This window comes from Trichomycterus rosablanca, chromosome 8 (assembly GCF_030014385.1).
Source record: "Trichomycterus rosablanca isolate fTriRos1 chromosome 8, fTriRos1.hap1, whole genome shotgun sequence".
Classification (NCBI taxonomy): domain Eukaryota; kingdom Metazoa; phylum Chordata; class Actinopteri; order Siluriformes; family Trichomycteridae; genus Trichomycterus; species Trichomycterus rosablanca.
The window spans coordinates 34,882,244-34,896,440 of record NC_085995.1 but is presented as its reverse complement, the minus strand read 5'-3'; the positions used below and the strand labels follow the sequence as shown (position 1 = coordinate 34,896,440).

At 42.3% G+C, this 14,197-nt stretch overlaps 1 protein-coding gene across 3 annotated transcripts in view; it reads left to right on the top strand.

Moving 5' to 3' along the window:
* tead1a (TEA domain family member 1a) overlaps positions 1–14,197 on the top strand; it is a 72,385-nt gene that overhangs the window by 13,990 nt on the left and 44,198 nt on the right. Inside the window, exon 1 of one of the 3 annotated variants that reach the window (XM_063000114.1) lies at positions 13,274–13,359. The exons of the other annotated variants lie outside the window; for them this stretch is intronic. Coding sequence (XP_062856184.1) covers positions 13,320–13,359 — 40 coding nt within the window. The 5' untranslated portion in view covers positions 13,274–13,319. Of the gene's footprint in view, positions 1–13,273; positions 13,360–14,197 lie in introns of those variants that run through there. 3 annotated transcript variants of the gene reach the window in all.

Sequence of the window (14,197 nt, the reverse complement as noted above, 5' to 3'; positions counted from 1 at the left end):
AGGTACATCTAACTGGTAAGCTACACCTACTATAGATCTCACTCAAGGCCCAAATAACCAAACTATAGCTCTCTTATTTTGCACACATTATGAGAAGAACCAATTTTTGGAAGAAGCCATTAAGAACCATTAAGAAGCCTGGAGACCCAAACAGTTTGTTTGTTTGTTTATTATTATTTTAACATCATGTTTTACACTTTGGTTACATTCATGACAGGAATGGTAGTAACTCATTACACAAGGTTCATTAGTTCACACAAGGTTATATAGAACACAGTCATGGACAATTTTGTATCTCCAATTTACCTCACTTGCATGTTTTTGGGCTGTGGGAGGAAACCGGAGCACCCGGAGTAAACCCACGCAGAAAGTTTGCATGTTTTCTCATGGGGAGAACATGCAAACTCCACACAGAAAGGGACCCAAACAGAAATCAAATGTTCTGAAGAAACATAATCCTTATAGACGCCAGGAGTTTAATCAACTTGACAGCACTTAATAATAAGAAGAAGAGGAAGAACGTGGTGCAGCATCTATTACACTAGCCCACCACCGCTGAGATCCGGGTTCTATAATAGACGCCCGACTGGTTGATAGCACTGCTGAGATTCAAACACTGATCTCAGTGGTGGTGGGCTAGTGTAATAGTGTGCAACCATTCCTTAGATCACACAATTTTATGTTCTGTTAACTGTGACAGACCTTGCTGTAGCATCATCAGGTTCTGACAAGGCTGTAATCACAATATCTATTGAAGAGGACACACCCTTAATTTTCAGACATGTTTAAAATGCCCCTATCCGGCCACTCAGGAGGCGCAGCGGTAAAATACGCTAGCACACCAGAGTTGGGTTTTCGAATACATCATATCGAAACTCGGCTCTGCCATCCGGCTGGGCTGGGCGGCTGCACGAACAACGATTGGCTGTTGTTCATAGGGTTAGGGGCAAGTCGGCTCATGGGTCCTTATAACTGGTGCAATTATGAAACCTGCTGGCTGATTGATGGCGCCTGCACAGGGCTGAGGAATAATGCTGATCAGGGTGTGGCTCTCCATGCACAGTGCTGATCGGTATACATGAACTCGAGTCGTGCAGGTGAAAAATGCAGTCTGTACTGAGCACGTGTTGGAGGGAGCTTGTGTCAGTTGAGAAGCGTCCTCAGTCAGCGGTGGAGGGTTGAATCAGTGGAGGATGCAATCAGGGTAATTGGACACGACTAGATTAGGGGAGAAAATTGGGGGGAAAAGGTTGGAAAAAAAGAAAAAAAATGCCCCTCACCAATATACTGATAAAAATATATAAACAAAAATTCACTTACTAGCTTTGTGTAATGTTATAGTCGGTCAGTGTTCCTGTCAGCTGTTGATATGGCGGGAATGTTTTATAATGGCAAGGAACCCCCCTTCACCCTTCCTGGTAGATTCGCCCCCACCCCAAATCATCAATTCATGATTCTGAACTTGTGATCTCCCAACAATATGACCAAACCTAAAGACTGCTCCGCTACTCCAGAGCCCCAGTGTTGGGTTTCTGGTTTTGAGGATACTATCTGTACTGATTGATTGGCGTTGGTTTCGTAGACCTTTTCACCACCATGTTGGCTGTTTGCCTGCGATGTCTTTGTACCGTTTGATGCTTCAGTGCTGCACTTCAGACGAGCTCAGAATCAAAAGCTCCGTCGGCCTTTAATTCACACTCGGGCTTCAGAGCAACAGCTGCCTCGTGTCTGCACTACAGGGTTAGCCTTTCATTTCGGATTAGCGCTTTATTTAAGGGGTTCAACGGAGATCAAGACTCGACTGATCATCTACAAGCCCTGGATTTAAAGTGCAGAACCATAAAGGCAACAGGGCAACTTGCAGCGTTTTGGATCGCTTATTAATTAGAACTTACTGAAGCTAATCATCAATGAGACAGTTTGTATTTATTTATTCATCTGTTTAGACATACTTAATACCTCCTTCATACATCATTAGATTAGAATTTACAGTGTGTGTAGTGTGTTCTTAGGAATAAAAACCTTGGCTGACACATCACTACTGAAAAGATCACACCACTGGAGTTCAGTGCTGCACCGCTGGGACCAGCGTGTAGCTTTTGTTGACTGCTTAATTGATGGAAAAACGACGTAAAAGCAAAGAACACTGGAGATAAAAAGGTTTCACTATTTTAGGTCACGTACTATAATGATATTTTTCAGTTAATGTTCAATGACAACGAAAGCCTGCTGGTCTTATTATGCCAAGTTCACACTACACAACTTTCCAAGTGAGCAGGTCGCTGTACAGTTCACACTACACGACTGGATCTCTTGTAATCGGGAGTCTTTCAAGTCGGTGTGGCTTTCACACTACACGACTGATCGGCGACGGTGGGTTTCACACTACACCATCTACCATCAGGGCTGGACTGGGAACAAAATTCAGCCCTGGACTTTTTTCTTGACCAGCCCACTACAAGCACATCGCGCCACACATATCACCCATAATCAAATGTTAGATGATTGATATTAATAGTTTTCATCTTGCCACTAAAGTTAATAACTCACTATAATAAAAAATTAAAATAATAAAAAAATAACTACAAACAAATATACTGTATATATTTCCAACACTTTCCTTTGGGATTAATAGTTCTATCCATCTATCACACACATAAATAAATACAATTTCTTAAATGGTTCTATTGGATTTCCCCATCCTGTCTCATTAAACCGCAAGAAATAAAATTAAACCTTTCTTTCATTAAACCTTTAACACTGGTAAATATGCTTTATTCGCACTTTTATTCACACGTGATTCACGTTTGTTCCAAATTAGTGCATTGCTCCGATGAGCAAAGAAATAAATACTTTATATGTTGACAAGGGAAATTAACCATGTGAGCTATACACATAATCACTCTAAAAAATGTACTGAACAACTGCATTTTCCTTTCTGTATTATAGAGGACAAGATAGTGTTTACTTTTTCTGAAGAGCAGAGACTAATGGTACCATCTCAAATTATATCCACCGCCCTATATAGTGCACTATGTTGGACATGACATCATAGAACTTTTACAAAAATCGTCCTTAAAACGGCTGGTTTAAAGCCCCTGATATCCAACAGTAGCTTAGATAACTACTTATTAATCATTCAGCGACTGTTAAAAGAAATGTTTTGTACTGTTAGGAAGTACCCTAAGTAGGGCATAGGCGACATTTGAGATGGGCCCACAGTCTCTCCTTAAACGGCGTTACTAACGAAGCAGAGTCACTGAACACTAACTTTTCCTTTTCTGCTCTCTGGCTGTGCTGTAGTTCCTCACTGCCAAACAGATTGTCCAGTTTCCTGCACTTTTCTGCATCTGCTTGCAGCTTTTTCTGTTTTTTATCACGGGCTTCTTCTGCACCTCCTTTATGCTTTTTCGACCCTTTCTCTATCTCGCACTCATTCATAGTTTTTGTACCGGTGGTTGTGATTACGGTTTATCCTGGGGGAGGGACATTTCTGTGATTGGCCAATGGACATGCAGTGAGGATACTGTGGTGGGCCAATGCACACTTCAGGATTATTATTCAGGAATATTAAAACAGAATTAATTTTTCACTCTCTCTCAGCGGCCCACATACAGAGCGGCCCACCGGGAAAACTCCCGACCCTCCCGATGGCCAGTCCATCCCTGTCTACCATCAACTGAAATCGCAGGCGAGCTTCTCTGGTCTCCCAAAGTACGTTTTGTCACGAAAACAAACGCGAGAAGTGACGAGAGGTTTAATGATACCACGTCCAAAAATGCACGTCAACAAGTAGCGAGCGATCAATGTTGTTTGTGCGCTGATGTGCAGCGTAAAATCAAGTAGGAAAAATAAATGAATCCGAGTGGATTTGGCAACGCGACCAGCAGGGATTGTTTTGTTCTGTAGTGAGTTGGAGGTTAATAAATATTTTTTGTAATGCAGTGTTGGTATGATGGTTTGGCGTGGACGATAAGTTCACAAATATTGTAAAGCTTGTGTGTGTGCTGATGTATTCTGATAGAAACTGTATTATCCCCCTCACCGCACTCATTGCCAGTCGCAACCGACTGATCAAGATATTCAACATGCTAGATATCTCTCCTCAATCGCTCGGATCGAGTTGTTGAACAGTTCACACACAGCGATTTAGAGCCGAGTTTCGATCGCCGAGCGAACGCCGAGTTGCTGCCACATCTAGTGGCGACCAGTCGGCGAGCGAAATTCAGGGCAAAAATCGTGTAGTGTGAACTAGACATTATAAAACGGATAGTTCCGGTCCTAAAATCTGATTGGCTGAGCCGCGTTCGAAGCCGTTGTAAAATCCCCGATAAACGCACACCTAGGACCACCTCACATCATTCCATATTAATACGCCACTGAATAGAAAAAATTAATGTTATTTTCGCCCTCATGTTGCCTAGCAACACTGTTAATCGAACTATTTTGCGTCGCGGAAGAATGCTTTATTGTAAGTTTATACACAATAAATACATTTATGAATTAAACATTGTTGTATTTATTATATTTTATGTTGACCGCCATTTTATAAAAGCAATAAGCCACTCGAGACTGTGCATTACTGTTATGATTTTAGCACGGGGAAAGAAGTTTTAGGCACTCCACTTCGCGTCGTGCCAAAAACGTCATCCCCGTGCTAAAATCACAGTAATGCACGGCCTCTCGTGGCTTATTGCTTTAATAATAAATATCTAATGTGTGCTTGAATGAAGCTGCTTATGGAGTCCTGGGTACGCCTGGCTGGTTGATAGCACTGCTGAGATTCACACACTGATCTCAGTGGTGGTCGGCTAGCGTAATAGTGTCCGAGCATTCCTCAGATCACACAATTTTATGGTCTGTTAACTGGGACAGGCTTTGCTGTAGCATCATCAGGTTCTGACAAGGCTGTAATCACTTTATATTTTGAAGGGGACACCCCTCCCCCCAATAGTCAGAAAATACCCCCCCCCATATAAAGATATAAAAATATTTAAAAAATGCACTCACTAGCTTTGTGGAATGTATGTTAGTCCCCCCCCCCCCCCCCCACACACACATATTGATATAAAAAATCTAAAAGAATGCACTCACTGCAGAATGTTAGAGTCTGTCAGTGTTCCCGTCAGTTTTTGATATGGCGGGAATATTTTAAAATGACTGGGGACCCCCCCTTCCCTCTCCCCAATGTTCAATTCATGACTACAGCACTGGGTTCTGAACTTGTGATCTCCCAACAATATGACCTGGGTACACACCAACACGGGGTGAATAAGGGGCGTCAGACACATTTTACTGAGAGGTTGTATTAAAGAGTTTTGTGCTATCAATCAGAAGATTGTCGGTTCAAATCCAGGCTCTGCTATACAGCCACGGTTGTGTCCTTGAGCAAGGCCCCTAATCCTGTCTGCCTCTGGGGTGCCATACAATGGCTGACCCTGTGCTCTGACCCCAGCGTCCAAACAAGCTGTAATATGTGAAAAAATAATTGTATTGCACATGTGTATACACTTATCAGCCATAACATTAAAACCACCTCCTTGTTTCTACACTCACTGTCCATTTTATCAGCTCCACTTACCATATAGAAGCACTTTGTAGTTCCACAATTACTGACTGTAGTCCATCTGTTATTCTACATATCGTTTTAGCCTGCTTTCACCCTGTTCTTCAATATTCAGGACCCCCAGAGGACCACCACAGAGCAGGTATTATTTAGGTGTTGGATCATTCTCAGCACTGCAGTGACAATGACATGGTGGTGGTGTGTTGTGCTGGTATGAGTGGATCAGACACAGCAGTGCTGCTGGAGTTTTTAAATACCGTGTCCACTCACTGTCCACTCTATTAGGCACTCCTACCTAGTTGGTCCACCTTGTAGACGTAAAGTCATAGAAGATCGCTCATCTATTGCTGCTGTTTGAGTCGGTCATCTTCTAGACGCTCATCAGTGGTCACAGGACGCTGTTGGCTGGATATTTTTGGTCGGTGGACTATTCTCAGTCCAGCAGTGCTGCTGTGTCTGATCCACTCATACCAGCCCAACACACACTAACACACCACCACCATGTCAGTGTCACTGCAGTACTGAGAATGATCCACCACCTAAATAATACCTGCTCTGTAGTGGTCCTGTGGGGGTCCTGACCATTGAAGAACAGCATGAGAAGGGGCTAACAAAGCATGCAGAGAAACAGATGGACTACAGTCAGTAATTGTAGAACTACAAATTGCTTCTATATGGTAAGTGGAGCTGATAAAATGGACAGTTAGTGTAGAAACAAGGAGGTGGTTTTAATGTTATGGCTGATTGGTGTATGGCAAATAAAGGCGTTCTTCTAAATCTACTGTTAGGGTACTTAATGGGTACTTCAATTCAATGAGATACAGATTAAATGTTGTTGTTTTATGAGCGGATGTACATGTGCTATATTTTTAGATGTAATTACTGTGAGCAAGAGTTAATTATTAAAGCAAATTATTAGTCAGCTTTATTTTAAAATACATGATGCTGCAGTAATGATGACCACAAATGTAAATTCTAAGTCGAAAACAATTATTTAACATGCTTGTCTTATTTTTTCGTCAACCCAACACCCACTGCTACAGGCCACTAAGCAAACGTGAAACATGCAAACATTTACTGGCGTCAGATAAGGAACAGGGTCGGGGAAAATTCGTATGTAATGAAATTTGGGCTGGCTGTTTGTCAGCGTAACAAAAGCCCAGTAGGAGTGTTTGTGTGTGTGGCAGGGCTGCGGGTGGCCGTCTTTGTTTGAGGGGATCAGGAACAATAGTGTGTGCTGAGTGGCCCCGGGCTACAGGAAGCCTACGCCGAGACCGGCTTACTGACAAAAAAGTCTTTAGCCTCGCACACGCACACACACACACACACACACACCAAACCCGCCTAACATAAAAATAGGGACTGAATAACATGTATACTAACTTTGGGGACACAGTTTTTATAGAGATATAAGATAATTATTGATCTGTTATTTAGAGAGTAAACAATATAACTATTATTTAATTAAAATGTCAATACTAGAACTCTAAAGTGCAGTAAAAAAATTAAGGTCCCACATTGGGACAAAGTAAACCAAAAATTGCTGAACTTTTAGGTCTTGATGGTCACACTGGACACATGTTTAATAGAAAGTGCCTACAGAATTATGATCTGTATGATATTTATGTGCCATTATGTATGTAAATGTATCGTCAGAGACGATCGCTCATCTATTGCTGCTATCTATTGCTCATCTTCTAGACCTTCATCAGTGGTCACAGGACGCTGCCCACGGGGCACTGTTGGCTGGATAATTTTGGTTGGTGAACCATTCTCAGTCCAGCAGTGACAGTGAGGTATTTAAAAACTCCAGCAGCGCTGCTGTGTCTGATCCACTCATACCAGCACAACACACACTAACACACCACCACCATGTCAGTGTCACTGCAGTGCTGAGAATGGTCCACCACCTAAATAATACCTGCTCTGTAGTGGTCCTGGGAGAGTCCTGACCATTGAAGAACAGCATGAAAGGGGGCTAACAAAGCATGCAGAGAAACAGATGGACTACAGTCAGTAATTGTAGAACTACAAATTGCTTCTATATGGTAAGTGGAGCTGATAAAATGGACAGTGAGTGTAGAAACAAGGAGGTGGTTTTAATGTTATGGCTGATCGGTGTATATTAGCTTATGGTTTTGACATGGCTGTGTCCAATCAGAAATGCGGATCAGATATCAGATTTACACACCGGATCGGTGGAGGCCCAGGTTAACAGCAACCTGAACAGGACAGGGCACCCCATCACGGGGCTTCGGGCATTCCCACATCAAACATTCATGCCAATCGGGTCTTCGTAGACACATGATCGACTGATGGCACTGCTGAGATTCTAACTTGGATCTTGGTGGTGGTGGACTGGCGTAATTTTAAACATATCTTTGTTCATGTCCATAAATATGAACAACATATTTTAGTTGCACCCTCTCACCCCTGGATTGCATAGTGGAGTGTAAATCCAAATAGGGTGGTAAAAAGGCCTCTTGTATTGCTTATCTCTTACACACTACATTTAAAATTTGGATAAATTTGTTTTTATCAAATTTGTGTGCCACATTTCATAGACTTCTTTAAGTAGTCTAGTATTTAGTCTAGCAGCCTCCCTTGCTAAGGAAACAGCTCAAAGTCTTCTCCTATAACACTTGATGAGAGTGGAGAACACATGGCAAAGTATCTGAGGTCGTTTCTCTATACAGAATCTCTCCAGATCCTTTAGATATACAGATCCACGAGTGTGGACTCTCATTTTCCCAACTGGTTTTCTTTCTGTAGAGAGATTTTTTTCATCAGTCATCAGTTTATGATAGAACAACGTTGTGTCACTGCACATTTGCCATTTGCCAGCATTTTACCATCTAGTGAATCTCAGCAGCTGGGCAGAAGCACACCTGTACACAAATCTCCCAAACAAGGATACAAAAGCCTGTACCATGCTTCCATCTCAACGGTCTTTCTAATGGTCAGATAGGTGCTTTAGGTTGGGGGTTGAGACTTTTGGAAAATAGTCTCTGTTCTGGTTCAGAAAACTCACCTCGCCCCTCTACAGTGATTGGTTAGTAAAGGTTTTGCTGTGACTGTGACTACAGTACCAGGGTTATGGGGACCTGGGTTTTATTCCAGCCCCCGGTCTGTCCACAATGAAATCGGTTGGTTCAAACTGCCCCAGCTGTAAGTGAGTGAATTTGGAAAATAGTGAAAGTGAGTGTGTATGCGAGGGTAGAAGTGTGTGCTTGTGTAATACACCGATCAGCCATAACATTAAAACCACCTCCTTGTTTCTACACTCACTGTCCATTTTATCAGCTCCACTTACCATATAGAAGCACTTTGTAGTTCTACAATTACTGACTGTAGTCCATCTGTTTCTCTGCATGCTTTGTTAGCCCCCTTTCATGCTGTTCTTTAATGGTCAGGACCCCCACAGGACCACTACAGAGCAGGTATTATTTGGGTGGTGGATCATTCTCAGCACTGCAGTGACACTGACATGGTGGTGGTGTGTTAGTGTGTGTTGTACTGGTATGAGTGGATCAGACACAGCAGCGCTGATGGAGTTTTAAAACACCTCACTGTCACTGCTGGACTGGGAATAGTCCACCAACCAAAAATATCCAGCCAACACGGTACACGGTATTTAAAAACTCCAGCAGCGCTGCTGTGTCTGATCCACTCGTACCAGCACAACACACACTAACACACCAGCACCATGTCAGTGTCACTGCAGTGCTGAGAATGATCCACCACCTAAATAATAGGAGGTGGTTTTAATGTTATGGCTGATCAGTGTACGTACACTGGTACTTGTATCTGGTACTGGTACTGGTACTGGTACTGGTATCAGATGGTGGTTTGAATTTTACGCTGTTTCCTCTGTGATCATTTTTTTTTGCTCAGCTGGAGGTCTGTTTCCAGCTAAGAGGAGAAAGTTCAGAATTTACGGTTGACAAGCCCCCTGTGTGTGTGTGTGTGTGTGTGTGTGTGTGAGTGAGTGTGTGTGTGAATCAGTTCCCTGGACTCACTAAACCTCAGAGTTCCAGCTAAGCAATGAAGTAATCACACATTCAACAATTTCCTCTTACAGCCATGACAACCTTTCTGCTGTAAACACACATGAACGTGGATGTTTTTCAGAACATGACTGGACATGTGGTTCTTATTATTGGAGAAATTCAGTCTTTGTAATCGACTCTTTTATTGCAAAATTCTTTTTTATTAATATATATATATATTACACAATAGAATTAACAAATTCTAACACAATGTGTAAAACACATTTTAAAATGGCACAGCGGTCTATTATGCTAACCCACCATCACAGGTAGTCAAGCTCGGATCCCAGAAGTGCTATTAGCCAGCCAGGCATCCACACAGACATGATTGGCTATGTCTAAGGGGAAGTGATGCCTGAAGACATGTGATGAATTGGCGCCCCGTGCAAGGTATTCCTGCCTAGTGCCAGGAGTTTTCCTGTGTAATCGGGCCCACTGCAACCCTGTCCAGGATAAGTGGATGATAAAATCAAAATTAAAATTATTATAAACCTAATTAACCAGTTCACCCAAACTTACTGATAAGTGAATTCAGCTAATTAAATACAGTCAAATCAAGGACGTGTAACTAACCTAGAACCTAGGAGGCCACCGAACCACAGTAAGAGCCATTTTCTCTGTATAAGCTCCACTTACCATATAGGAGCACTTTGTAGTTCTACAATTACTGACTGTAGTCCATTTATTTCTCTGCATGCTTTGTTAGCCCCCTTTCATGCTGTTCTTGAATGGTCAGGACCCCCACAGGACCCCCACAGAGCAGGTATTATTTGAGTGGTGGATGATTCTCAGCACTGCAGTGACACTGACATGGTGGTGGTGTGTTAGTGTGTGTTGTGCTGGTATGACTGGATCAGACACAGCAGCATTGCTGGAGTTTTTAAATACCATGTCCACTCACTGTCCACTCTATTAGACACTCCTACCTAGTTGTTTCACCTTGTAGATGGAAAGTCAGAGACGATCGCTCATCTATTGCTGCTGTTTGAGTTGGTCATCTTCTAGACCTTCATCAGTGGTCACAGGGCGCTGCCCACAGGGCGCTGTTGGCTGGATCTATTTTTGGTTGGTGGACTATTCTCAGTCCAGCAGTGACAGTGAGGTGTTTAAAAACTCCATCTTATCCACTCATACCAGTGTGTGTGTGTGTGTGTGTGTGTGTGTGTGTGTGTGTGTGTGTGTGTGTGTATATGTATATTTATAAAACGGATAGTTCCGGTCCTAAAATCTGATTGGCTGAGCCGCGTTCGAAGCCGTTGTAAAATCCCCGATAAACGCACACCTATGACCACCTCACATCGTTCCATATTAATACGCCACTGAAAAGAAAAAGTTCATGTTATTTTCGCCCTCATGTTGCCTAGCAACACTGTTAATCGAACTATTTTGCGTCGCGGAAGAATGCTTTATTGTAAGTTTATACACAATAAATACATTTATGAATTAAACATTGTTGTATTTATTGTATTTTATGTTGACCGCCGTTTTATAAAAGCAATAAGCCACGAGAGACCGTGCATTACTGTTATGATTTTAGCTCATGAACGAAGTTTTAGGCAAAACAACCTTCCCCGTGCTAAAATCACAGTAATGCATGGCCTCTCGTGGCTTACTGCTTTAATATACAGTGTATCACAAAAGTGAGTACACCCCTCACATTTCTGCAGATATTTAAGTATATCTTTTCATGGGACAACATTGACAAAATGACACTTTGACACAATGAAAAGTAGTCTGTGTGCAGCTTATATAACAGTGTAAATTTATTCTTCCCTCAAAATAACTCAATATACAGCCATTAATGTCTAAACCACTGGCAACAAAAGTGAGTACACCCCTTAGTGAAAGTTCCTGAAGTGTCAATATTTTGTGTGGCCACCATTATTTCCCAGAACTGCCTTAACTCTCCTGGGCATGGAGTTTACCAGAGCTTCACAGGTTGCCACTGGAATGCTTTTCCACTCCTCCATGACGACATCACGGAGCTGGCGGATATTCGAGACTTTGCGCTCCTCCACCTTCCGCTTGAGGATGCCCCAAAGATGTTCTTTTGGGTTTAGGTCTGGAGACATGCTTGGCCAGTCCATCACCTTTACCCTCAGCCTCTTCAATAAAGCAGTGGTCGTCTTAGAGGTGTGTTTGGGGTCATTATCATGCTGGAACACTGCCCTGCGACCCAGTTTCCGGAGGGAGGGGATCATGCTCTGCTTCAGTATTTCACAGTACATATTGGAGTTCATGTGTCCCTCAATGAAATGTAACTCCCCAACACCTGCTGCACTCATGCAGCCCCAGACCATGGCATTCCCACCACCATGCTTGACTGTAGGCATGACACACTTATCTTTGTACTCCTCACCTGATTGCCGCCACACATGCTTGAGACCATCTGAACCAAACAAATTAATCTTGGTCTCATCAGACCATAGGACATGGTTCCAGTAATCCATGTCCTTTGTTGACATGTCTTCAGCAATCTGTTTGCGGGCTTTCTTGTGTAGAGACTTCAGAAGAGGCTTCCTTCTGGGGTGACCGCCATGCAGACCAATTTGATGTAGTGTGCGGCGTATGGTCTGAGCACTGACAGGCTGACCCCCCACCTTTTCAATCTCTGCAGCAATGCTGACAGCACTCCTGCGCCTATCTTTCAAAGACAGCAGTTGGATGTGACGCTGAGCACGTGCACTCAGCTTCTTTGGACGACCAATGCGAGGTCTGTTCTGAGTGGACCCTGCTCTTTTAAAACGCTGGATGATCTTGGCCACTGTGCTGCAGCTCAGTTTCAGGGTGTTGGCAATGTTCTTGTAGCCTTGGCCATCTTCATGTAGCGCAACAATTCGTCTTTTAAGATCCTCAGAGAGTTCTTTGCCATGAGGTGCCATGTTGGAACTTTCAGTGACCAGTATGAGAGAGTGTGAGAGCTGTACTACTAAATTGAACACACCTGCTCCCTATGCACACCTGAGACCTAGTAACACTAACAAATCACATGACATTTTGGAGGGAAAATGACAAGCAGTGCTCAATTTGGACATTTAGGGGTGTAGTCTCTTAGGGGTGTACTCACTTTTGTTGCAGGTGGTTTAGACATTAATGGCTGTATATTGAGTTATTTTGAGGGAAGAATAAATTTACACTGTTATATAAGCTGCACACAGACTACTTTTCATTGTGTCAAAGTGTCATTTTGTCAGTGTTGTCCCATGAAAATATATACTTAAATATCTGCAGAAATGTGAGGGGTGTACTCACTTTTGTGATACACTGTATATATATATATACTGTATATATATAGCATAATATAATATAGTATATATCACACCTTAGGTAGTGCATTATGTAGCAAATAGGACTGAATTTAACATGTATCTGGTATACTCAAGTTACCCTGGAGTCGATTAATGACTGAACTGAACCACCTGTGGCTGTTTAATCCATTCATATTTTGCCTTAAAAAATATAAATATTCTTATTTTTTTCAATTTAGACATAGCACTTGCCCCTTGGTAACTGATTACCTTTTTTGCTTACAAAGATTTTTGTAAGAACTTTGCTTTGCTCTGTGTGTTCCTCTATCTCCTGTGCTGGTGCCTCAACAAGACAATAGGAGTCACAGCGGCAAAGTGGTTACCCTCCCTCAGACACGCCCAGGTTGGTGACAGTGCTGAAATTCTGCCTCTGCTCTCAGTGCTGTTGGGCGAGTTATGAGATCGTTTGCTGCCCGAGTGAAGCGTGTTTTTGATTGTATGTATATATTATGTGTAAACAAATTTGACTAACACATTTGTTAATTAATCATTTCTATGTGCAGTCACATATTTGTATATTTTGTCAGAACGTTTATTAAAATGTATATTTATTATTATCACGTCATACTATAAATAGTTCAAATTTTGTTGCAGCTCCTCCAGGAAATACGTAGCCTAAAAGTAGCACGAACCGTTAATAAAAGAGGACAGTCAGAGTACACAGGCTTTGTGGGAAATGACTGTACTCTGAACGCTCAGAGAAGGTTATGAGTAAGTCTTGGTCACGCTGCTCCAGAGGTCATGCCTATTTGGACGTGTCATCACCTCCATTTCCTGTAGGAAGAATTGTAAGACGGCGTGGAGTGAACAACCTTCTCAGGAAGGCTTCACATAATAGCGGGGTATGAGTCTGCGAAAAACAGCCTCAGTACTCGTGGGATATATCAGCTTCACAATGCTGTAGAGGAAGTGCTGCTCTCCTCTGGGATTGTTTTTGTACAATGCCTGAAGGAAGTGCACTTTGTGTAGGGGTTCTGGAATCGGATTTAACACGGTTAATGAATTGAAAGTGGCCGGGATTGCAGTGACTGATTCAGACAAACATGCCACGGTTTAGAGAAATAGAAGAGAACCTGATGTCAGAACCAACTTAAACTTAGAGGTGTGTATAATTAATAATAAGGTGTAAATAAGATATTATATATATACTATATATATATAGATATACACCGATCAACCATAACATTAAAACCACCTCCTTGTTTCTACAGTCACTGTGAATTTTATCAGCTCCACTTACCATATAGAAGCACTTTGTAGTTCTACAATTACTG